Here is a 26,832-nt window from a genome sequence, read left to right on the forward strand (position 1 = left end):
TTATGTTGTTTTAATGACTCCTTGGAGGCAAAAACTATTTAAAGTGGGTCCTGTCCAAATAAAATGTATCTTTTCTCTATCAAATATTGTTATTAGCACTCTTTCTGATAGCTACTAAGAGTTAATAGACTACTTCAAGTTTAGTTATGTAATTTCATAAATCAGCAAACTGCTAATCAGCAACTAAAACTGAGACAAAGAGTTCTACATGGCATATCAATATATAAATTAATGTCTGATTTCAGTCTATTCTGTAATTTTCTGCTTAGTTATCTAAGCTTTACATGTGTACTTAACATATTCAAAGAAGTTAAGTCATATACATGGTAAAATAGGATAATATATTTGTAAAGTAATGCTAAGCAAGATAAAACTCTCATAGGTGAAAGCTGAGAAAATTAAATGTAATTTCAAGGTTAGGTAGTGAAAAATCATGGAATGCTTATGTTTTGCATTACAGGTATCTTAGTAAATCACTGATTTCCCTGAATTTTGGGGCTTTCTGACTACATAGATTATTGAGAATGCACTCTTTATTTGTACAATTATTTATTACTTATTTTAGGTTAGTTACTTGTGGGAAATAAAAGGTCATAAGATATTGTTGTTATCTTCAAAAACTCCCAGAATAGTGAGAGAGACAAACAAGTGCATGAAGATTATAAACATAGGAATATTTCTCAGAGATATATGTTTCCTTAATTTCATAAAAACTATTCCAGAAATATATAAACAACCCTAAAGTTTTCTCTGTTATAATTTCAGTAGATTACCCAAAGTATAGATTCCTATCTCCTGGATTTTAATGCAGTATACAACAGGCTTGAGAACAGGAGGGATCCATAGGTATATATAGCCCATGATCATGTGCACCATGGGTGGAACATATTTCCTAAAATGATGCATAATAGCTATCCCCAGCATAGAGACATAGACCAGCAGCATAGCCCCGATGTGGAAACACAAGTGTTAAGTGCCTTGAACTATTCTTCCCAGGAGGCAATGCCTAGCACAGTGTCAGAATCTTCAAATAAGAGAGGAAAATGAGTACAGAGCTCACTCCAAGAGCTCATTCCCAAAGGTGATGAGAATGGTGATGGGGCCATAGATGCTTGTGATGTGATGGTTCCAATAGGAGAGCTAGATAATATCTGGGTGCGCGGGCAGTATGAGTGGGATAAAGTGTTGGCCTTCTAGAACCTCATTCACTTAATTAGAAAGAGTCCTAGGGAGAGGACAGCCACACCCCATAGCAAAATCTCCACTCCTATCTTGGCAATGGTGGAATCTGTCAAAAAAGTAGTGTGCCTGAGTGGGCTGGAGATGGCCATGTGGCAGTCAAAAGCCACCGTGAAGAGGATGCCTGACACCACTGAGAAAAAAATGTGGATGGAGAACATCTGGATGAGGCAGGCATCAAAGTCTATCTCACAGGCATTGAATGAGAAAACTTTGAGCAGGGTGATCAGGGTGGCAGCACAGAGTTCCGAGTCACTCAAATTTCCTTCATGAATTTTTAAAACATTGAATCCATTCCCATCACATTGCAATCTCTGGTCATGATTAGTTTTCCATTGTTTTTCTAAATCTAAAGGATACTTTTCAGCACCTAATTTAAGTCACTCTTGTGCAGTTTTCACATACTCATTCCCCTCTGTAAAACACCTTTTCATTTGGATTAATTGACATCACGCTCTCCTAACATTTTGTTATTGCTTCCTTCCCAGATTATTTTTGGTTATTCAATTGTACCCTATTGTAATGTTCAAGTATTTTAGAATACTCGTACTATTTCCCTAACTTGGTCAAATCATCCACTCCCATGATCTCAAATACCATGTTTATGAGCATCACTTCCAAATTCATTATCCAAGACACTGTCTTCATCAGAGCTCTGATATATATATATCAAACTCCAGTCTAGAATCTCTTCTTCAGTGCATCAAATAAATAAATTAGAAAATAATATGTCTAAAACAAATCTAATTCACCCACACATTCCTTATATCATTACATGACAATACAATCTCCGTAGTTTCTATTCAAAAAATCTAAACTTGATTGGCTCCTCCTTTCCCTTACCCTCTAAGAAGGAGGAAAGTCCAATTTTACTATGCCTATATTTTGATATGAGCATCATTTTTAGAAAGTCTAAACGAAAGAAATGCTTTCAACATCTTAAATAGAAATGTGTCTGGATTTAAGTAAAAAGATTGGTGAAGTAAGGGTAACACAATTTTTATATGGCAACCATGCTGCAAGAATATGCCAATAAAATACAAAGACACTTATTGTCACCTCCGTAATTGCTATGACCATCCTCCAGCAAACCTGCAGAAATCTTTCCTGGAATGTGTATTAGCAAAACTTAGTGTTATCACCTCCCTCCCATTAGCAAGGCACTTAAGTTCTCTAACACTCGAGCCCTCATAAAAGAACAAAAATTTTTAGAAAATATTATACAAATTGTAAGTTATAGAACACATGGAACTAGCATTATTATTTGGACCTTAAAACATACTTACTGATAAAACTCAAAGGTTTTACTGCATTTTTCAGAGAAAACCACTTCTTCATCCTGCTTCGGATCTGCTGGGTCCTTACACTGTAGATGATGGGGTTCATCAGGGGGGGAAAGAGAATATAAATGGTGCCCATGAGCACATGAACCAAGGGCGAGAGGTGCTTCCCGAAGCGGTGCACCATGGTGAGACCGATGATGGGGATGTAGAAAACCAGGACAGCGCAGATGTGGGAGACACAGGTCTGCAAGGACTTGAGCCTCTCTTCCCGAGACGCGATCGCCAGCACTGTCCACAGGATGAAAGCGTAGGAGACGAGAATGAGCACGGCATCCAGCAGCAAGGTGCAGATCACCAGAGCCAGGGCGTAGAGGCTGTTGAAGCGGATGTCAGAGCAGGCCAGCCGGAGGAGGTCCTGGTGCAGGCAGAAGGAGTGGGAGAGGATGTGGGGGCGGCAGTAATGGAAGAACTTCAGACGAACGATGACAGGAAAAATGGACACAGCACTTCTCAGCACAATGGCCACCATGAACTGAATGACTCGCCTGCTAGTCAGGATGGATGAGTATCTCAGAGGATTGCAGATTGCAGTAAAGCGATCAAAAGCCATGGCAAGAAGAACCCCAGACTCTGTGCAGGAGAGACCATGGACGAAATAGGCCTGGGCAATGCAGGCATCCAGGCCGACCTCCTGGCTGAGCCCCCACAGGATCCCCAGCACCGTGTGCACTGTGGACAGCCCCATGCACAGGTCCGTGAGGGCCAGCAAGGCCAGGAAGTAGAACATGGGCTGGTGCAGGCTCGGCTCTGTCCGGATCACCTGCAGCACCAGGCAGTTGCCCAGGAAAACCGTAGCGTAGGTGGAGGAGAAGGGGATTGAAAACCAGGGATAGTACTGGTCTAGGCCAGGGAACCCCGTAAGAATGAACATGGAGGAATTGATAGCAGAAGCAGAGGAAGCGGACATGAATATTGGAAGGTAATTTTTCAATATGAGAAAGATATTAATTCACAGGTCTGTTTAAAGTGCCTGCTGTCGTTGAGAATAGTGAAATACAGCACAGCCACTCAGAGGGTGGCACAGGTAAAGCTAACTGTAGAATTCTGGGGTGGCTCAAGGCTGCGAGTCAATGTCCTGACCACTTTAGGCAAATCAGATTGTTAGCTTCACTCACTGATAGTCTATGTGAGCCACTGTCACCACCCACAGCAGGGGATAGTGATAGCTTAGGGCTACTGCTCTGCTGCCCCTGAGTAAGCCTTGGAATGCTCTCTTCCTCACCAGTCCTATGGTTCAGGGAGTCAAAGGCTCAGGTTTATGAGGACGAGTGAAGGGGATTGTGAGTCGGGTGAATCCAGGCTCCTGGGAGACCCCTGTTCCCTCGTGGTGGGTGATGCAAGTGAAAGATTCTCCCAGGAATATTTTTGTACTGTGAGGATAGAAAACTTTTCCTAATAGAGGAGACATGAGGTCCTAACAGAAGAAAAATAAGATCATAAGAGTCACAATCTACAACCCTCTGTATCTACAATATCTACAACTACAATATATATATCTCCATCATCAAACTAAGTTATATCAACAAAATTTGTCTCAATGGCAAGACAATTTTGGGGGCTGCTTATTCATTTATTTAGTCACTCACTTATTTATAAGCGCTGTATACAATAGCAACCTAGAAGCAATGAACAGTTTCTGATCGTCTTTATGTTCCCTAAAGGTCTATTCTTGTCAGGGATCTTTATTTCCATAGAAAAACATTGTAATTTTTTTTTTTTTTTACTCCCCAGAACAAAATAAAGGGCCTTAAGTATATTATTTCCTAGTAAATGGACTGAAATGTTCAATTATAGAATTAGTATGGGTCCTTTTAAAATAAATTATAAATTCCCTATATAAGTGCCTACGAGGTTTTCTGCACTCCTGTTACTAACTGTAGTTTTGTTTAGAGGGCTGAGTTGAGAAGGGGAGGGAGAGGACTTGCATGTCTTACTTTGCAAAGTTCTGCACTATGAGCATTATGCAACCAACACGTATTATCTTTATAATCTAAAAAAATTCAAACAATATTTTGAAAGTAAGTTAGTACTTTTTTCACCAGTTAAAGTAGGTATTTCTTATGTGTTTTCTTGTGACCAAAAGAAACAAAAATTTTGTTTAAAACATGATTCTGGGCCATGTCTGGATCATCACTGAGGCTACCATGGTTATGATACCCAGATGTAGTGAAAATTCCTGGAACACACATGCTTTTTCACATGTCCAGAGGGACTCGTAAGTGCTTCCTCACCAGATCCTTCACACAAGGGCTCCCAACCCTGCCTGCACATATGGGAGCTCCTAAAAATAGATTCCCCAGGCCCTGTCCCCAACTGGCTGAATTAGAACCTTCTGGCTGAAGCCCAGGGACTTTCATTTATAACTCTCCAGGTGATTATTTATTAATTCACTTGTTTATTTATTTTACTCAATCCCCCCCCCCCCAGCCCTACCCCTTCCATGTCAGACTGCTCTCTATTTATAAGTTTGTTACTATTTTGCTTGTTAGTTCATTTTGTTCATTAGATTTCACATATGAGTGAAATCATATGATACTTGTCTTTCTCTGACTGGCTTATTTCTCTTAACATAATGCTCTACAGGTCTTAATGCTAAACCACGGTAACTAGAACCCAACAATCAAAATTATGTTTATTATTTAATATCAATTTCCCACTCAATTTTACTTTATTAAACACTTCAAAAGTTTAACTTTCGTTCTATGACAATGTCTAATCATTTTACTCTGCCCTACAAACTCAACAATTCTATCACCTATCCTGTGTCCATCTCTCTTCATTCTATTTATATCCTTTCACTCCCAGCTCTAGCCATTTTAAATGCTAGTGAGTTTCTTCAATTCCTAAAGCTGTCATTGGACCAAGCCCTACTCATTATTCTTTTCTTTATCAGCAAGTCTTTTTCCTCCCCCCGTTCGGCAAGTTCTCATTTGTCATATATCTCGTTTGCAGCTGGATAAAAGTTAAACCTTCAGCACATCTATAAAAACCCCACTTTATTGTATTTGATTTTAAAGCTTGACTTTTTAAAGTCTGTTTGATGTATGTGCCACAATGTTCAGGAGGTTGGGTATATCTTTTTTGGATGCCCATTTTGCTTATCTTTATGTCTCCAGAACTGAGCATAGTAACTGTCAAATAGTTGTTGAGAGAATAAATGAATGGTTCTCCAGGATTCATACAGCGCAGGTGAAAATGTCCCTTCTTATCATGTTATGATAGTTTTCAAGACATGTTGCTTAGAGTGAAATATTAATGAATAAAATGGTTGCTACTTTGAAGCACTAAATATTTTTATTATATTAAATATTTAGTGTGAATATCTTCTGTAATATGTTATAAAAATAAGTTTATACTTCATTTAAACACTTGGGGAACGTTAGTGCTTAATGATATCCCAGAGGCTATCAAAGAGTATGGGGCTACCTGACTATTGGACAGTTCTGCTTTTATTTTTAATTTTTAATAATTATCATTGTGTTCTTGGAAATCATCATAGCTATTAGGCAACTAGTTTTAGCCCACATCTTTTCATGTAATATTCTAAGCTACTGCTTGTAATTGGTTGTAAGTACGGAAACCAAAGAGCAAGTTTTTTGAATTTTGAAAAAATTACTATTATTCTTAATGATGAAAAAAATACATATTTCATTCTCAAAATAATTATTTCACTTGCTTGTTGAGGACTGATTTGCATGCAGGATGGATAAATTGTTAGAAGTTTGGCTTCCACCTAATGGTAAATTAATATATATATATATATTCATTCTCATGAGTTTTTCTTACTTGGTGACTCTGGCCAATGATTAGAGACTCAAACAGCAGAATAATTGTCCTACTATGTCTTTCAAAAAATTTTATTTAAGTATAGTTAGTATATAACCTTATATTGGTTATATAAGTTTCAGGTGTACATAGTGAATCAACATTATAGTACCTTCGAATGTGATCTGTCACCATGCACACTTATCACAATATTATTGACAATATTCCCCTTCCCCATCATTTTTCTTTTATGTAAAAAGGAAGAAGAGGAAAATCTTTGCGTGTTCTGCATGACAATCAAGAAGCATTTTGAAGATATCTTCATATTTTTATATCTCACATCACCTCTCTTTATGAACATTTTAAATTTGCTACAATTTTTTTCTGCAAATTATAACTGAATTATTATTTTTTCACTCATTTAGCAAATACTCACTTAGAAACATTTTTATGCAAACTATACTACTATACTCAGGTGATGCTGTGGGTAACACAGCAAAATGATTTATGTTTCCTGGAGATGACATTTAACAGGGAATGCAAATATGCCAAGTATCTCATTGATAAAGGAAAGGCATGCAATGGGAATAGAATCACAGCTGTTTAATAATTATTCACCTTACTATAGATAAGGGGTTTGCTTACAGGTCCTGGGAAACTGTGGAAGATGCAGTGTGAAAAAGGAAAATAGAGTCGCAAAGATATATTGAAATCAGAGAAGACAGAAAAATGGGGTGGAATACTCTAAGAGTGAAATTAAGAAGGTCCCATAAGCTTGATTCTCACATATCTAGAATTACATGAACATTTAACCTCAAAGGAAGTTTTTCTCAAAAAGGTAACCCACTACCCAGATGGACATGGCTGAGCGGTTAAGCATTGACCTAGGATCCCGGAGGTTGCGGTTTGATTCTAGGTCAGAGCGCATGCTGGGTTGCGGGCTCGATCCCCAGTCCCCAGTCGGGGGCGTGCAGGAGGTAGCTGATCAATGACTCTCTCATCATTGATGTTTCTATCGATCTCCCTCTCCCTTCCTCTTTCTGAAATCAATAAAGGTATATTTAAAAAAAAATAGTAACCCACTCATTCATTCATTCTTTTATTTAGCAAATACAAACCACATACTAATATATGGAAAGTGCTACATTCAAAAAAGGGAATGCAATGGGTAACAAGAGATAAAGAATACCATTCCTCCTGGGGATTATATTTAGTGGGGATTTTTCAAAAATACTTCTAATATCACTTAATTCCAGAAATGCCCATCACCACATTTGCCAATAATTCTTTCTCCTATACTCTCAGGGAAAGCATTATGTGCATCTTTATACATTTTTAAAGTTCCTAGTTATTCTTTAGATCCCTTTTCCATTTAGAATAGCAGTTTTCTTCTTGAGCCTTAAATGATATGAGACTTTCTTCTAAAACAGAGGCTATTCTTAGCTATATTTCTATCTCCAGGGCCTATAAAAGTGTATTTAACATGGTAGGTATTGAACAAAACTTTGTGCAATGAAACATTAGTAAATGAGAATGTGGTTATTTCTCCCCATAAATGAGAACTTCATGTGGAAGATGGTATTGTCTCTATCTGATGTTCTTCTGACTATGAGACTCACTTTAGCTCAGTGGCTCATTAAACAACCATGACTAAAGTTTCTTCTGCCTTCTCTCTAGAAAAGACTTAATGGTCCTGAATGTCTCTAATGCCAGCACCACCTGACCTGAAGAGGCGCAGCATCCTCAGTCGGATCTGCTTGGTCTTAATGGTGTAAACCACCGGATTGAGCACTGGAGGTGTGAGAAAGTGAAGATAGGAGAGCAGTACACGGTTGCATGGGGAAGCCCCTCTCCCAAATCTGTGAATCATGGACAAGCCAATCATAGGTGTGTAGAAGAGCAGCACAGCACAGATGTGCGAGACACAAGTGTTCAGGGCTTTGAGGCGCTCAGCCTTGGAGGCAATGGACAGCACTGTGTGGAGGATCAGACCATAAGACAGGACAATGAGCACTGCGTCCACACCCAGGGTGGAGAGCACTACAAAGAGACAATAGGCACTGTTGATGTGGGTGTCAGCACAGGCCAGCTTCATGACATCAGGGTGCAGGCAGTAGGAGTGGGAAAGCAGGCGATTGTGGCAGTAAGGCAGCTTCTTTAGCATGATGGGGGCCGGGATGTGGAGACCAATGCTGCGCACCATGATGGCCAGGCCCAGGCTGGCAATTCGGGGACTGGTGAGGATGGTGCCATAGCGCAGGGGGTTGCTGATGGCCACAACACGGTCAAAAGCCATGGTCAGCAGCACAGAGGACTCCATGATGGAAAAGGTGTGGATGAAGAAGAGCTGGGCCAGGCACACATCCACTGCAACCTCCCTGAGGCCCAGCATGTAGATGGTGAACATGGTGGGCAGCGTGGAGGAAGACAGGCCGAGGTCAGTTACTGCCAACATTGACAGAAAGTAGTACATGGGTTGGTGCAGGGAGGGCTCTGATCTTACCACCCACAGGATCAGGCTGTTCCCTGCCAGAGATGCCACATACATGGCACACAGAGGGATGGAGAGCCAGATGTGCACAGCTTCAAGGCCTGGGAGGCCTGTTAGGAAGAAGAAGATGCCAGTGTTGTTGGAGTCTAACATGATGACCTGGAGGGGCAGAACTCCAAGCATTCACAGGGCCTAGAATCAAAGCTGCTGGGTTAGAATCTGTTCCATAAACCAAGATATTGCAAAGACTTCCCCAAATGTTACTCTGATGGCCATGGTCTTATAATCTGCCCAAGTATTTCCTCTAGTTTGTACATAAGGAGTCCTTTAAAAAAGATGTGTTTGAATTATTAGAAGAAATGTTGCATACATGTAAGCCTGTCTCAAGAGTCACTCAACACAAGTTACCCCCAAATGCGAGTTTGAAACATAGCTCTTGAAAGGGACAAAGGTAGACTTGCTTCCCAGTCTACATTATACATTTTGGGAATGAACTCCAGGTTCCAATATAGTTGGTGTGTCTGATCTGGAGCTAGAATCAAGGTTCCTTACTTCCCGCAAGGTTCTCCTTCATACTGCCTTTCCACAGGCGCTTCTCCAATATGCTGAATATTAGAATGTCTCACAGAGGCAAATTTCATAATTAGAACAACACAAAACAATTCCTCTTTTTATGTCAACTGCCTGTGTGAACATACAAATTCTTATCACACATGTAACTGAAAATAGGAAGGTATGGCAAAAATTTTAGACACATATAAATACAGTCCATTCTCTAATAGACCTGTCCATGTGGAACATTAAATAGAATGATTCTTAACTTACAGAATATTGAACAGGTGACTTAAAGCTTATCTATTATTCAGTATTATTCTGATGAGAATATAGAAACTAAAAAAAAGAGACATATATTTACCAAGGAATCAGGACTTAGATCCACCTGTAAAGTAGTTTCTGGAGAAATACCATAACCTGGGGATAGATCTTCTGTCTTCCCCGTGGCCTCTCCCTTGAACTTTAGTCACTTTTCATCTCAGCTACCTCCTTATATTTAATCCATTTTGAGTTCCTTTTTTTTTTTTTTTTTAAAAAAAAAAGAACACAATAAAGAGAACTCAATTTGAAAGCTTTAAACTTTCCTTCCTAACTCAAAAACAGAGGAAGAAGATTTCTAGAAATTTCCAGAAATACAAAACATTAAAGAATAATGACAATTTATTTCTGAAGAATCTTATTTAATCATATATTTGGAGGTTTTGCTTTTATGTAACTTTGATCTCCTCTTTATTTTGTCACCTTTCTTGTCATAGGTCTTGCAGAATGCAATCCTGTATTCTCCTCTCTGTGCAGAGGAGGCCCATATAATATGAATTTTGTCATTTTTGCTTTTCTGCAGGTAAAAATGTGCAAGTGTAATTCATTACCTTTGTATTTCATTTAAAGCACTTTAAAAAACATTTTCACTTATGTCATTTTAAAACATCTCAACCCTCAGAGGTCAGCAGATCAGTTTTTCCAGATTAATAAAATTAATTGTTAAAAGCTCAAGTATATAACTTTGCTAAAGTCACATGGATTATAAAAGAAAGGTCTAAGACTGGGAACAATTCTGTCTGACTCAGTGATTTTTTACTCTGGGCATTGTTGTTTGTAACTTAAGACAAATGTCAGCTACTAACCAACAGACTCAAGACACAAGACTTAGCCTTAAATCAAAGTAAACTATAAACACCCATGAATTTCTATTTTTAAAAATTTCCTATATGATGCCCACTTCTGATTTTCCTCTTATACTACACTTGAATGCCTCTAGAATTAAATTGCCCTAAGCACTGTACTAGATTTCAGAAATAGAACTATTAAAATTAACAATAAGGTCCCCCAAATAAGGGAGGCATGAGTCAGTATTATTTCAAATATGTAAAAAATAATAAAATGCAGCCCAGCTGGGCATGGCTCCGCAGTTGAGCATTGACCTAAGATCCAGGGGATCATGGTTTGATTCCTGGTCAGGGCACATACCAGGGTTGAGGCAGCCGATCAATGCCGACCCTCTCATCATTGATGTTTCTGTCTCTCTCTCCCTCTCCTTTCCCCTCTCTCTGAAATCAATAAAGATATATTTTTTAAAAATACAACATAGAAAGAGAAGGGGGTGTTATTTCAGATCGAAAGTTCAGGTAGTAGCTCTCTGAGGAGGGGGTAATTGGAGAAAAAGCAAAGCAGCAAGAAGGAGCAAGGCAGTTGGAAATGTGGGTGCATGGGCGAATGAGTGAGTGAGTGGTAGGGAATGTACAGAGATGCATCAGAAAAAACCTTAAGTTGTCAGCACACAAGTTAACTAGGAGGCAGGTATCTGTTATAGCTGGAATCATGATAGAAATAAATACCTAATGGCTCTGAAAATGAACCCTGGACATCAGCAATGGCATCAGCAGCACAGGAGAACTTGTAATAAATGCAAAGCATTACATCCCACCCCAAACCTACTGAGTCAGGATTCTTGAATTGAAGCCCAGTGTCTGGTAGTTTAACAAAGCCTCCAGGTGATTCTAATGCAAATAAAGTTCTGAGAATCACTGCAGTGCATAGGTAAGCATAGTACTGTTTTATAAACAGAAGCTACCAATGCTGTTGAAGGCCCACTAAAGCAAAGGTAATAAATTAAGAAAAAAGGAACACCCTTAGACAAAAAAAGAGCACTTGCTCCTCAGAGCTAACCTCTGAGATGGGGCCCCAACAATGCTGAGTCACAAGCATAGATTCTTTCATTGAGATTTCTCAAATGATCTTACCACAGATCATTAAAGAACAAGCATATGGTAATTATAATATATAAGGATACTATGGTTTTCCTTATAATTTAGTGTGAAAAGTAAAAAATTGTTAATCAGGTAACCTGTATGTTAGCTTAATTCTGCTGCTGTAGGAAGTTGGACAAGCTGTATTATCCCTTCTGCATATAGATTTATGAATTTCTATTCAGTTACTGACAGATGGAGCAAATGTGAAATAAGGTGAGGAAATGTTCAAAACCATTGACTGAGAAGAACCTAGCATTAAAATGAAGAGTCAGAACGTTCTTTACGAATTCTCCATCCTATGTTTACCCTACACTGCCATTGTATGTATTTTAATTAGAGAAAAAAGTTAACATTTCTTTAATAAACTGAAAGGTCCCTCACTTTACCCATCAATTTCTAATGCATAGATACAAGCACAATGAATACCCATAGTGTAAGCAGAGTCAGAATTCCTGACTTTATTTCACTTACTTATCATTTGAGAAAATGGACCTATAAAAAGGCATTGAAATGCTCATATATGTGGAGAATATTGTTTTTGTACATATTGCACTAAGCTGACTGCCTAGAAGAGGAAGTTTTGTGAGTGTGTGTGTGTGTGTGTGTGTGAGATTATGGGATGGTTTTTCTTGTTTTAATTTTTATGAAACATTTGTTGAGTGAATGGAATTAGTGTTAAGAAGCAGAAGAATATAGGTGAGAAAGCAAGGCATCTGTTTGTGGTCCTGGCTTCAGCACAAAAACACTTAAATTAAAAATACTTAGATGGAATTCGGGCTTAAGCAAGAGATATTTTTCCAAAGTGTCAAGAATGAACTATGAGCTTCTTCCTTATAGAAACTATTTATTTGGGTTTGTCAGCACAATTTCCATCAGATGGAAACTTGTGGCATCATAGAGCAAACAAAATGGGACACCATGCTGGACTTCCTAATACCAATGTCTACTTTCTTCAGCAACAGCATTAGGATTCAGATCAACAGCATTAAGAGCCAATATTGTGCCATGAGAGTAATATGAAATAACACGAGAATGGTTTTATGTTCACAAAGGATTCTCCTCTCACATGATATCCATACACTCACACAAACCATGCTGATTTCAGTTTACCCTTGCACTAAAAAATGAAAATGGGAAAATTGTACTAATTTTAATAGTATACCAATTTTATAGGTTTAATTGATGATAAAATAAGATAGTGAATGAAGGACTTGCAGAGTTCCTAGTATTCTGTAAAGTACTTAGAATGTAAATAATAATTGTTAATATTTGTCTTAAAGTTACTTACCATGATCAAATGCAAGGCGTGTTCTCAAAGTGATTCTTCGAAGATTTAGAAAGAATTGCAACTAATCTTAATTACCCTGGTTTATCAATTTACTTCATCATTCTGCTACCATCCATCTTGCAAGAAGAAACAGACTGTCTTTTTAAACTGTATTCACAAATGAGCAATTCCCCATATCATTCTTCTCCTCAAACTTTTCCTCATCTCAGCTTGTCTACCTTTGAGGGGCATAGAATCCATCTGCTTAGAGCCTCAGGTGCACCTCTATCACTCTGTATTTAAGGCAAGGTGGACTTTTGTGGTGAGTTATCAGCCCGTCTCCTAATTGCCCATTTAATTGGCTTTATCTATTATGACAGCACATTTGAGGAATTCTTCAGGAAACTCATCCAATAGCTCTGCAGATGAAGAGCCCTTTTCCTTCCTCTAAATCTTTAATACACTGTACTTAAAAACATGTTAACACTATTTACAAATGAGCACTAATAAGGGGCAAATGGCTTTACCCTTTTCCTCTCCAAACCCCATGCTATGGACTCACCCACAAGGAGACAAGAGCTGAGAATATTTCTCACCCTCCTCCAGTGGAGGGAAGTTCGCAGTGAAGAGACATTTTACAGCAAATCAGCCAATTCCTGGACATCATCCCTTGATGAACAAAACAGGCACCATGGGATTTGGGGCAGCAAGTGCCTTTAACCATGTCGCTGCCAAACGAGTTTTGTCATGGGCTATAAAGAGACTCCGTAGTGATTGGAAATCCTTTAACCCTTCTGAAGTCTGTCTCGGTTACTGAGCACCCTTATATTGTGGTTAAAAAGTAATTGGCTGTTTGAGATACAAGCTTCAACATCAGAAAGACCTCAGTTGAAGGTGGTCTGCACTGGTAATTATATAAGTTGCACCAGCTCTTTGAGCCTCATCTTTTGTACCTATAAAATAGAATAGTACTACCATTGGGATATTAACAGCATATGGCTGAGGTGAAACTGTGTGTGTGAATCTCAACTCTGTCACTAATAGCTCTGAATATTTGGACATGTTATTTAACCTCTCATTGCCTCAGTTTCCTCATCAGTGAAATGGGCACAGTGAAAAAAACGAATGCACATCACTGTTGTGAATTAAATAGGGTATTCCATTAAAAACCTTTTAATAGCTTGTCAATAGTCAAATAGTTATTATTGTTTTATTATTATTATTTCATAATATATTGTATTCAATATAATATATGCAAATACACCTTTCCTAAACAAATCAAACATTAAACATTTAATTCATTTTATTGTTATTATTATTATGTTCATACAAATGCAACAAAAACCCTTTTTATTGTTGCAACAGAAATAATAAAATTTCAGTAAAATGAAGGACTTCTGACTTCAAGGACATATGTCTGTAGTTAAATAGAAATCACAAATTTAGCCACAGCACTGAAAACAAGACAGGTGGCCCATGTCTTACAAAAATAATGTTTTATAAAATTATTTTATTTCACAATATAAATGGAAAACAAAGCAAAACAGAACAAAACCCTGTTTGTTGTGGGCACACTTATTTGTTAAACCCTTGAGTATGAATGCAAGGGACTGGGGAGGCTCCCAAAGCTTTCCACTTCAATGTAAAATGTCATAAAAAAGTAATGGGTATAGAACATATTCCAACAAATAAACAACTCTAACTCTGGGCAGGATATGTAAAATACATCAGACATTGAAAAAGAGACAGTGCTTGAATATTTCATATTTCTAGTCTCCACTTAAAGCTCATCACTTCAAAGATGTGTTTCCTGAAATCTCACTGATTAAGTGGACTCACACGTCCTAGTGTCCTCCCTCTAAGCTGCACTGTCAGCCATTGAAGCACCTGTGACTTACTGGAGAATTATATGTTAAAGCCTATTTCTCCTAATTATTTAAACTTTTCACACCAAGGAAGCAATATTTTATTTTGTTTTCTGTATACTTTAAATAGGAGGTGGCCCAGCAGAGATGAATAAATATCATCTAAATGAGTGACTATGTAGGGGAGAAATGAAATATTGGTAATATTCTTCCTTTTGCCTTCCCCTCACAACATTGTAAATAACTTTATAATATAATCTGATTATATTAGCACTTAAGTGAAATGATTGTTTAACCTATTACTGGTTATGATTTTAGTACAGCCATTCGATCAGAGAAGTTAATGGAAGCTTTAGTCCAAAAATAGACCATGACAAAGTGAGCAAATCAATTTCTCTAGCTTTGACTTTTTTCTGGAAGCCTAGTCAATTCTCATAAAAATGGACTTTTTCAAATATTGTCTAAAGTATGGAGGGAAAATTAACTTGTATATGGCATCTACTGTTCAAGAACTACAGCATCTTATAGTATCTTGTTTATCTATTGGAAGTGAGGAGCAGGACTTTAGCTTCATTCAAAGGGCTAGATACAGTTAAAATGCAAATCAGAAGAAAAACGTATTTTGATTTCACATACTTGCCAAACTTTCAGAAAGTACAATCAATTAAGACCCCTTTGAGCTTAATTTTGTGGGATTCTAGGTTTTTAGTTGAAAGATACTTTAGATGTCATTGACTCCTACTCTTCTAATCTGTTTACTTTTACATGCAAATGATACTCTCTCCTGAAGCTGCTAGTTTCCCCTATAATAGCTCAAGGTTTCTCAGGCTGCTGTTTGCAGAATAAGAAACATGGTTTTCCCCTTTGTACAGGGACTACTCTGATGGCTGGGGAAGCATCATAATGTATTCAGTCCATTTTTTTTTTGATAATTAATTGATCAGATGAAAGCTACTCTCTGCTTCCTCTCTGCGATGTCTTCAATCAGCAGGCTGACTATCACACCAATATTTTGTCCCTGAGGCTGAGAGCTTTTAGGAGCGGAGCATCTTCAGAATGCGTACCCGGATCTCTTTGGTTTTTACACTGTAGACAATTGGGTTGAGCATTGGAGGTACAAGAAAGTGCAGATAGGAGAGAAGCACGTATACCTGAGCTGGGAGTTTCTTTTTCCCGAAGCGATGGATCACCGACAGGCTGACTAGTGGGGTATAAAAGAGTAGCACGGCACAGATGTGGGAAATGCAGGTGTTGAAGGCTTTGAGCCGCTCAGCATTGGAAGCGATGCTCAGTACTGTCCTCAAGATCAGCACGTAGGAGAGGAGAATGAGTACAGCGTCTGTCCCCAACGTGGAAAGCATGACAAAGAGCCCAAAGCCACTGTTCACACGAGTGCTGGAAAGGGACAGCCTTAGCACATCAGGGTGAACACAGTAAGAATGGGACAAAGCGCTCATGGGCTGGAACTGCAGCCTGGCGAGGAGCACAGGCAGGGGCAGGTGAAGGGCAGCGCCGCGGCTCGCAATGGCCAGCCCAATGGCCCCCGTGCGCCGGGCTGTGAGGATGGTGGCGTAGCGTAAGGGCTCTCGGATAGCCACGCAGCGGTCAAAAGCCATGGCCAACAGCACGGCTGACTCAATGACTGAGAACGTGTGAATGAAGAAGAGTTGCGTAAAGCAGGTTGCGGCTCCCACCTGCCTCTGGCCCAGGAGAAAGACGGCTGCCATTGAAGGAAGCGTAGAAGCTGAGAGGCCCAAGTCAGCCATGGAAAGCATGGAAAGAAAGAGGTACATGGGTGTGTGAAGGCTGGGCACAGACTTGACAATGTACAATATGATGATGTTGCCCACAAAAGAGAGACCGTAGATAAGGCATATAGGAATAGCTGTCCAGAAGGGAGCAGTCTCCAGCCCTGGGAGATCCATCAGTATGAAGAAGAAGCTGCTGGCATTATTGTTGCTAGGAATTGCCATAATTCTGGGAAGGACTTGCCTGGAAAAATTATTGAGAAAGCAAAAATAATTCTGTCACATCATTTTCCTATCATTTCATCCCCCTTGGCGCCCACAGCCCTTCTTCTTCTGGTCTCACAGTCCCACTCCTTTGGGCGTTTGCAATAGGGGAGAGTGCTGTCTCTCTTCTGGTGGTTTGCCTTCATTTTCAGAAGCATATTTGGGTCATTCAGATAGAGAAAATTCCTTCCTCATGTGAAGATGTTTCAAGGTTTGAAAAATACAAAGTGAAACTTTGTTGAGAGCACAGAGTTTGTGTGCTTAAACTACATTAGTTTTAATACCAGAATGTAAAGTTCTAAAGAAACCTAGATAAGGGTAATTGTATTAACAGCTTTTTGGGAGTTAGAAAATAAAGTATAAGAATGTTAATACTGACTCTGAACTCCTGATATTACCAGATATATGTTTTGTTCGAAAGGGATTCAGAAGATAAATAACAATATCTGTGACAAGAGGAGGGGTTTAGGCTTGATGTGTTGTTTACTGGACGTGAATCCTTTCTAAATCTTTGTTACAGGGTGCTCTCTAAAAATGTTTTCATGGCTGGTACATCTATGTGAGAGGAAAACGTTGAAGACTAGATAATATTTGTAGCTGGAAACACAATATCTATTTTTATGGCATCACACATTTGCTGAGCTCCTGCTACGTGCTCAACATAAGTAAGGTAATGAATCAGTATAGAACTTCTGCCTTTGGAGCTTTGGAACCCACTGCTCAACACAGACACATCCATAAACTAGTTCACAGGGGCATTGTCCATGGGACAGATATAAGGTCCCAACTGTGAGTCCACACCCTGCTTTCTGTGACTCACCTTTTTCAAGAATAATCCTGGGCACCTTGAAGAGCATTCAAGACCAATGATGAAAGAAGGGTATAGAGTGTGGAGTCTGAGCGCTTACAGTTCAAAGGAAGCTTTGGTTACATATCTCAAGTCCAAATAAATGATGATTTTTCTCCCTCAGCATCTTAGGAAAATTCTCTTAACAGTGAAGACCTCAACATCTCCTTGGACAGTCATTTATGTGGCAGTTGTCACCAGTAGAACAGTCTTTATTATAATCTAATTCTCTTTTACAAACTAATTATAATGCTGCTCTATAGTGTCATGAAGAATACCTACAATCTCCATTCCACACGTTAACTGTTAGTCTAAGGAAAATGCAGAGAAGAAATTCTGTGAAGCGTGAGCAATCGTGTCAGAATTAAAACAAGCATGACAATTGAACAGTAAACAAATATTGGTGGTAATTATAGGGCAAGTAATAGAGGAATAATAATAATAAGTTAAAACCCCATTTATAATAAAAGCAAAAAGCAGAGGCAGACCTATCATATTCGAGAAAAGATTTGTAATAGAAAGAGGAGAACTGGGTTTTTGAGTGGGTATACCTGTGGAGAAGTGAGGGTGGGTGAGTATTAGGAGTCATCTATGCTCTGATGAAAACCTTCTCTGAATTTTGGTTACAGAGGAAGAAGGAGGTAATGAATAGATTTTTATATCCATCAACCTGCCTCTGACAAGCTTTACTTATAGGCTGTTTATCACAGTGTGTTTTCAAAAGTAAAGGGAAGCATTAGCCCCCAGAATGTAATAGACTGAAATTCTTATAAATGTAGAAAGCTTATCATTATTAATAAAAATAAAACATTAGAATTAATATTTTTGGGCAAATATTTAACAAACTAATTTGAATAAAATAGCAAATCCATTCCTGAAGCATGACAAGCATAGGAAAGAGAATCGTTTTTTATTCAGAAGACATGCCTTAGGTGATATGTGACAAGCTGGTGCTCCATTTACAAATGGGAATCATCTGGGGGGCTGCTTGGAAGTCTTTTTTTGACTCCATCTTCTAAGAATGTCAGAGGAGAGAAGGTGCTACTCTCAGACTCTTAAGCTTAGACATAGGTACCTGAGTCTGTCCAGGGATAGGTCTTGAGTTGTATAGAGACCCCGTCACATCAGAAATACAAGCTGCCATCTTCCCAAGGAAAATAGATCTTCTCAGAATATGAAGCTGGGTGGGAAAACAGGGACACTAGGAATATGGGAAATTGTGAGACAGGAAAACAAGGGAGGTAAAGCAGTAATGAGCACTGCATCTTGCAAAGGGAATGAACTAATACTTTCCTCATAATTCAATGACAATTATGAGTCAGCCACACTGCTGACTTTTCAGAGAGGTAACAGCATATATAAAGCCAAACTCTGATAATATATGGTTATCCAAAGAACAGCATTTCCCTTGAGGTAGCTGTGGTGATAAATGATGAGAAGAGAAAGAGGTATTCCTAGGAGGCCCAGTCTTGGTGCTAAGTGTATAAGGGCCGAGCAGCTAGAATCAGGCAGAGGTTAGAAGCCTCATGCTGTCCACCACAGAGTGTGAGCAGATGTGGGAATCACCCCTCCTACGTGAAATTTTGACATGATGTTTCCAGACACAAAGAGAGCAGTGTCTTCTTTATTTGAGCTTTGCCAGAAAAAAATCATAGACAAAAATTTTCATATTTTCCAAGGTCATCTTGTTCAAATCCTACTAAAATGACTCTGCAACATCCCTAAAAAAGTGTGAAGCTCCATGTTTCAGAAGTCTTTTTTAAAAACATGCACAAGCCCGGCCAGGCGTGGCTCAGTGGTTGAGTGTCGACCTAGAATCCAGGCTATCAGGGTTTGATTCCTGGTCAGGGCACATGCCCAGGTTGTGGGCTGCAGCTGATCAATGACCCTCTCATCATTGATGTTTCTGTCTCTCTCTCTCCCTCTCCTTTCCTCTCTCTGAAATCAATAAAGATATATTTAAAAAATAAATAAATAAAAATAAATAAATAAATAAATAAATACATGCACAACTTTCTAAGAAACATCATCTAATGTGTGTCATACGTACATGTAGTTTGACTTGCAGTTAACCTCAAACTCTAAGGGCAAGAATTGAGTGATTGTTAAGTGAGGAAGAGGGTCCAGGGATTGTTTCCCCAAACTATAGAAAATATCATATAAGAGGATTAGAAATGCTGTGTACCTTTAACAAATGTTTTGCCTCAGAGATCCTCATACAGAGCTTGAAACCATATCTAGGATAGCCCATGACTTCTCTCATTTCCACCCCAGGTACACATGCAATGTGATTTGAGTTAACCTAGCCTGAGGTGTTTCTATCACTCACCAGACCCCAGGGCGGAGACGCAATTTCTGTGGATTGTGAGGCAGCTGGGGCCTTGTGAGCTTCCCTGTTTGAGCATAGTGCCAAGAGAGCAAGTTTATAAAACACTGGTCTGGATCTCCCTGGAGGCTCACATATATGCCCTGTGGCATAGGCTTTCAATCAAAGTATCAAATGGGCATGTGCCAGGCAGAGCTGCCTATTGCTAATCCTTGTGGGTCTTTGCAGCGCTGCAGATGATATATGATATAAGCATAGAACATGTAGCCTGTTCTGTTTCAGTCTTCCTTTCTTCTCTTCCCAGACTAAGACCTTTTTAGCTCCTTAGAAACGAAGGAGCTGATTCATAGGAGGTGATTAAAAAGGGTTCACCAAGAGCATGTAAAATGGGCCTGGACTTTGTTTTTAAGCTGAAGAGAGAGTGATATAAGATACTATTTCTGGATGCAATAGGTATGGAGCTGGGCAAGAATTGCTTGGGAAATTGAGACAGGAACCAAGTTAGGAATGAGGTAGAGGAGCCAATCTCAAGAGTACACAGCCATTTGCTAGTTCAGTGACTCACTTGAAGCACTCACATAACTCAAGGCTGAGATTTGATGTAGCAAAGGACACTGTGAAAGACATATACATAGGAAAACATATACATAGGTAAAAGCAAGAGAGGTCACATACAGGCTTCCAAACATTTCTTCTCTGAAAGGGTCTTTCTAGCTGCAAACCTCAGAGACACAGGAGAGATATCCATGCAGGGAAGCCTGCTTGAGTTTTGGAGTCCAGAGTTCTCAAATGGAGCTGGTCACATAAGCTCATATCTGTCACATCATAAATATGTGTAGACCTCAGATCAGGCAACAGGTACACAGAAAAAACTCTATGTTTGTCTCACACATGTTACCCATCTTGTTCATGTAAAGCTACTGCTTTGGGCACAGATAACAACATTATTGCTCAGTAACTATGTGAAGATTCTGGAAGATTATTTTTCAGGGTTTGTTCAAGAGCCATCCATCAACATGTCTACAGAAATAACCAAGAAAAAAACAGATCTGCTGCATTAACTCTTTTCTAGTAAGATATTTAGTGCATTTTCAGAAGTATGCCATGATCTTACTGGACATGAGTTAGAAATATTTTCACTTAGTATATGTGAAATATGACTAGCTTCTAATGTGTCCTAAAAATAATCCTAATCCTACATGACAGAAATAACAAAAAGGGTGGAATTATCAATTCAAAATAAAGTGGGCACTACATGGACCCTTTAATAATAAGGAAAATATTTAAGGGGGAAAATATAGCTGGAAAGATTGAAATAACTTGATAGAGTTATAACAAGTGTTAAATAGGAAGTGTTATTCATTTTGGAGCATGGGCTTGTAATCAGAAACAAAAAATTGAGCTAGAAAATCATCAAAGAATAATAGTAGTTGTGAGCAAAGACTAAGCCATAAATGAAGAGAATCAATGAAAAGGCTTAAACAAGTATGTGCAACATGATTATGTTAGATTTTGAAAACTATTTTCAGTTCTGTTTGAAATTGTTTGAGAATGAAGGCTGGAAAGACAACTAGCTGAATGCTAAAATAATGTATTTAATTATTAAGTTCTAAACTGAGGCAGGAGCAGTAAAAGTGCAACGGGAAACATTTCTGCTATAGTATTCCAAGTTCTCTTTTGGACTAGCTGAGTTTAAAGTTTCCATGTAGCACAGAAAGGGAGTTATCCAGGAGTGAGGCATGAACATGCCTGGAGTTCAGGTCAGAGGTTTAGTTCAAGGTTGAGGAGGGCAACATTTGTATTCAGAGTGTTGACACCAGAAGAAAGAAAATTCAATAAATAAAATCAGCCAGATAGATCAGAGACTACCCAGAATAGAGAGGGTTAGAGAACTCTACAAAGTATAGATATTTAATAACAAGTGAGTGATCAGCTGTTTCAATTATAGATGAAACATCAGTGATGAGGAGATAGAATTTGAAATAGTTATTTGATTTAGTAATTTAGAGTTAATGGTGACCTTTGCCCAAGCATTTTCAGTGGAATAGTAGAGATAAAATTTGATATAATGAAGTTGAAGAGGAAAAATTTTCAGTTCAGCTTAATTACAAATAAACTATTGTTATTTGGGGATGTATAAATAGTCACCGTATGAAAAAACTCAACGAAACAAACACTATAAAAATCAGAATACAGGTTTAACATTATGGCAATGGTGAGGGCATGTTTAGGAAAAGCTGCAGAAGAAGAAACCTAGGGGTCAATGATTTTATTTCTTGCTTTTTCAATTTTCTAGGGGGTATTTGTGTTCCTTGGCTCATGGGCCTATTTCTATACCTTCAAAAGCATCAACATAGTGTCTTTGCTCCTTTCTGACTTCCTGCCTTCCTTTTACAAGGACCTTGTGACTGCGTTAGGCCCACTCAGAAAATTCAGGGTAATCGTCCCATGTTAAAATCCCCTTCACCTAATCACATCTACAAAGTTCTTATTGCCATGCAAGGTGATATAGTCACAAGTTAAGATGTGGAAATAATTGGTGGGCCAATATTCAGCCTCCTACAGGAAGAAATGAACATATATGAAGAGTAAGGAAAAATAATTGGTTGAAAGAACAGAATATAGATCAAAAGGACTTTTACGTAGCTATATGGGGTTTCAAGTCAAGAGATAAGATGAAAATCATATAAATAGGGATAGGAGGTGTAATGAAATTACTCCAGCAGATCTCATGCAGAGGTTCGCATTAAGACTGAGTACATTATGGATATGGGGAGAATATGCAGAGTTCTAGGAATCTCTTCAGTCCCATTAATGGTAATATATAGTGTAGAAAAAGAGGCAGGGCTAACTGGAGATCTGAATTTCTGGAGCACCTTTATCTCAGGGACATCAGAAGAGTGTTTACAATGATGAAAATTAATATTATCAGGGTACATGTAAGAATATGGGTAAGTCTGAAAAAAAATACACGGTGACTACAAAAACTCTATTTTTTTAAAGAAAGCATTAAAAACAATGTTATGTAACATATATATACTTATGCATATGCTTGCTATATATACACTCACACACATACATTAAATTTAATAAAACAAGTAAGGGAAAGATAAATAAACTCAAATTTGTGTGGTTACTTTGGGGATTGAATGTGAAGTCTATGACTCAGAGAGATTCAAAGAAATCTTTGCCTTTATTGTATATAACTTGTAGTGCTTAATAAACTCTAACTCAGTTGTGGCAAAATATTATAATTAAATAGAACCAAGTGAAAAAATATATACATGTTTGTTGTATTATTTCCTGCATCTTTTGGATGCTTGAAGTATTTATTTATTTATTTTTTTACAAATCTGCAATACATCACCTGTATATGGTATTGTGTGTTTACACCCTAAGTCAAGTCTCCTCCCATCACCATCTATTAGCCTTTTACCTTCTAGCTCCCCCAACCTCCTTTCCTCTGGCAATCACCATACAGTTGTCTGTGTCCAAGAGTCTTTTTTTTTTCTTCTTCACTTAATCCCTTCACCCTTCTCACCCAACTCCCAATCCCCACCCCTCTGATAGCTGTCAGTTTGCTCTCTGTATCCATGAGTCTATGTCCACTTTGTTACTTTATTTTGTTCATTAGATTCCACATATAAGTGAAATCATATGGTACTTGTCTTTCTCTAACTGGCTTATTTCATTTAATATAATACTCTCCAGGTCCATCCAGGATGTCACAAAAGGTAGTACTTGAAATAATGATAATATATCAACAAAAGAAAAGTAGAGAATTGGTGGAGGGCAACATTGAACATCTCTGATGGTATTAAAAGAAACTTATTCAAAGGTGAAAATAGTTTTATCTTCTTTGAATAAAGGAGGCTACAATTCATTTTATGATCAGAGGGAATAATTTTATTGCATATATAGAAATAGATTCCCTTATGTATGTAAAAGTGAAGAGAGTATAATTCTGTGAGAGGTAAGTGACTGGGAGATAGTTGTGAACATGTGAAATTGCAGCTGTGGACTGTGGAAAAAGCCACCAAGTGTTTAAAAAATATACGGTCAGTCACTGAAGGACGAAATGAATAAATACCATTATTTTGTAGTTATTACAATATAAAAATCCAGTGTTATTCTTTTTTTAAAAGAATATATCTTTATTGATTTCAGAGAGAGGAAAGGAGAGGGAGAGAGAGATAGAAACATCAATGATGAGAGAGTCATTGATTGGCTGCCTCCTGCATGCCCCCGACTGGGAATTGAGCCCGCAACTTGGGCATGTGCCCTGACGGGCATTTGAACCCTGACTGCCTGGATCCTAGGTCAATGCTCAACCTTTGAGCCAAGCCTGACTGGGCTCCAGTGTTATTCTTAATTGCAATTAAAAAGTACAAGTGTAAGAGTAGAAAATATAAAGATATTCAAATTGATTCCAAAGTTAAGTTTAGAGTTGAAAAGTACAAAAAAACAAGAAAGGATGAATATTGATGGACCTTTTCCTGGAGTATGTGTGGTCCACAGTGAATATGAAAGATAGTGAATTAACAATGTTGTCATAGACTTAGACAAGGTGAAGGTTTAAAGGACCAGGGATAGAGATCTCAAGGCCAAAGTCCAGAGGCTGCAAATTCAAGGTGTGATCATGCTTGAAAGAACATTATGCTAGAGATTTAGAGTCTGGCAATAGAAACATCAGTACAATTTTTTTAATCCTTACCTGAGGATATGTTTATTGAATTTTTTAGAGAGACCAGAAGGGAAAGAGAGAGAGAGAGATGTGATAAAGAACATCAATCGGTTGCCTCCCATACACCCCCGACTGGGGATCGACCCTCAACCTGGGTATGTGCCCTGACCCAAAATTGAGCCAGCAACCTCTCAGTGTATGGAACAATGCTCCAACCAACTGAGCCATCGACCAGGACAATTTTGGTACAAATTTAGGTAGAGATTATTGACATTGCAAATATCAGGACTTTACAGTTCTTTTCAATATTAGATATTTATTTGTTTGTTTTTCCCCTTGCTGTTCCCTACTTCAACAACAACATCATCAACAAAAGAAACCACTGCAAAGGCAAGAACTTTGTTTAATTCAGTTATCTCCAACTCCTCAAAAACTCAAAAATAAAGTAGGTGTTCACTAAATAACTATAAGTCTGTCAAGAGTGATATGTATACAGATGGTAACAAGTAGTACTTGACTCACTTTGTGCAAGATGAACTGTACGACCACAAACTTCACAGGCCAAAATATATGAACCATTGGGCTAAGAAATACTGAGGCTAGTTCATTGTTTCAAATTTTTAATTTACTGAATAATTTTTATTATTCAACATATATTCATTGAAATCATAGAAAAGAAATGGTTATCCAGACTATATCCCATATTATTCAGAAGAGTCAATAGTTAAACAGAGTCTGCTTGGTCATTGGGAATATTAGCAAGCTCTTTGTTTCACGAAGCATTCTTCTTCTGCTAGGATAGTGCTCACTCATGTTATAAATGTGACTTCAGATTATCCTGATCCTTTTTTGATAAAGAGTTTCAGAATCTTATCTTGTACCGGCTTGGTTTTCACTACATACACAATGGGGTTCATCACAGGTGGAATGAGAAAGTGCATGTTGGCCAGGGTCACGTAAATGTGTGAGGGAAGTTTAGGGCCAAAGCGGTGCAGTATAGACAGGCAGACCATGGGTGTGAAGAAGAGGAGCACAGCACAGAGGTGGGAAATACAGGTGTTGAGAGCCTTGAGGCGGCCGCCATGGGATGCAATGCTCAGGACAGTTTTTAGTATCAGAATATATGAAATAAAAATGAGGAGAAAATCGAGCCCCATAGTGGATAGCAGTACGAATAGTCCAAAGATGCTATTGACCCTGGTGTTGGAGCAGGAGAGCTTTAGGATATCAGGATGCAGGCAGTAGGGATGAGAAAGGACATTGGAGCGACAAAAGCACAGCCTCCTCAGGAGGATAGGAAGGGGCACCTGTACTGTCAAGGTTCGCACTGCAATGGCCAGGCCTATCTTGGCAATTACACTGCTGGTGAGGATGGAGGAATAGTGCAATGGATAAGAAATGGCCACAAAACGATCAAAAGCCATCGCCAGTATGACGGCTGACTCAAAATCCTGGAAGGTGTGAATAAAAAACATTTGAGTGAAGCAAGCAGAGAAGGTGATCCCGCGAGCACCCAGCCAGAAGATTCTCAACATTGTGGGGAAGGTGAAGAGGGACAGGCCCAGATCGGAGGCAGCGAGCAAGGCCAAGAAGAGGTACATAGGCACATGGAGGGTCTGTTCTCGCCAGATAACAGTCGTGATGGTCATGTTGCCCACCAACGTAATGAAGAACATGACACAGACAGGTATGGAGATCCAGATGTGGACAGCTTCCAGCCCGGGTATTCCTGTCACCAGGAAGGTGGAGAATATGGAGTTTGTACTATTGACATAATGCATGATATCAGGGTAGCACGTCTTTCCTAAAATGAAATTCACCATTCCAAAAGCAAATGTTAAAATAGGACTCTATATTTTTTACAACCTGAGTGCATATATCTTGGAATAAATGATTACTAAACCTTATGAAAACTTTAACTTAGTACCAATCCTATTTGTGTAATACTCATATATAAAATATGAGTCTAATCTACAAAATACCTACCCTGTTGATCAAATTCTCCAGATATGCTAGTTAATTGAGAGAAAAAAAATAGCCTTCTCTCTACTTATATGAGTTTGGCTGTTTTCAATTCCTCATGTAAGTTATGCCAGGTAGTATTTTCCCTTCTGCATCTGGATTATTTTATAGCCTAATGACCTCTAGGTTCAACCATGTTGATGCAAATGACTGAATTTCCTTCTTTT

General features: G+C 38.6%; 4 protein-coding genes across 4 annotated transcripts; all 4 read right to left on the minus strand.

Moving 5' to 3' along the window:
- Positions 1-2,499: 2,499 nt before the first annotated feature.
- On the minus strand, positions 2,500-3,489 carry LOC107538627 (olfactory receptor 51V1-like). Its single transcript, XM_016214945.2, has one exon. It carries the CDS (start codon positions 3,487-3,489, stop codon positions 2,500-2,502), a length of 990 nt encoding a protein of 329 aa, XP_016070431.2.
- A 4,542-nt stretch (positions 3,490-8,031) lies between these two features.
- On the minus strand, positions 8,032-8,991 carry LOC107538626 (olfactory receptor 51G2-like). Its single transcript, XM_016214944.2, has one exon. It carries the CDS (start codon positions 8,989-8,991, stop codon positions 8,032-8,034), a length of 960 nt encoding a protein of 319 aa, XP_016070430.2.
- Positions 8,992-15,808: 6,817 nt separating this feature from the next.
- Positions 15,809-16,747, minus strand: LOC107538625 (olfactory receptor 51G2-like). The gene has a single exon (XM_016214943.2). The coding sequence runs from the start codon at positions 16,745-16,747 to the stop codon at positions 15,809-15,811; it is 939 nt and encodes a 312-aa protein (XP_016070429.2).
- An 8,705-nt stretch (positions 16,748-25,452) lies between these two features.
- Positions 25,453-26,457, minus strand: LOC107538624 (olfactory receptor 51G2-like). The gene is given in 1 exon segment (XM_016214942.2): positions 25,453-26,457. A coding segment is annotated over 1 exon segment (972 nt). The 5' UTR covers positions 26,425-26,457.
- Between the last annotated feature and the right edge of the window lie 375 nt (positions 26,458-26,832).

The sequence above is a fragment of the Miniopterus natalensis genome, chromosome 11 (assembly GCF_054644295.1).
Source record: "Miniopterus natalensis isolate mMinNat1 chromosome 11, mMinNat1.hap1, whole genome shotgun sequence".
Taxonomy (NCBI): domain Eukaryota; kingdom Metazoa; phylum Chordata; class Mammalia; order Chiroptera; family Miniopteridae; genus Miniopterus; species Miniopterus natalensis.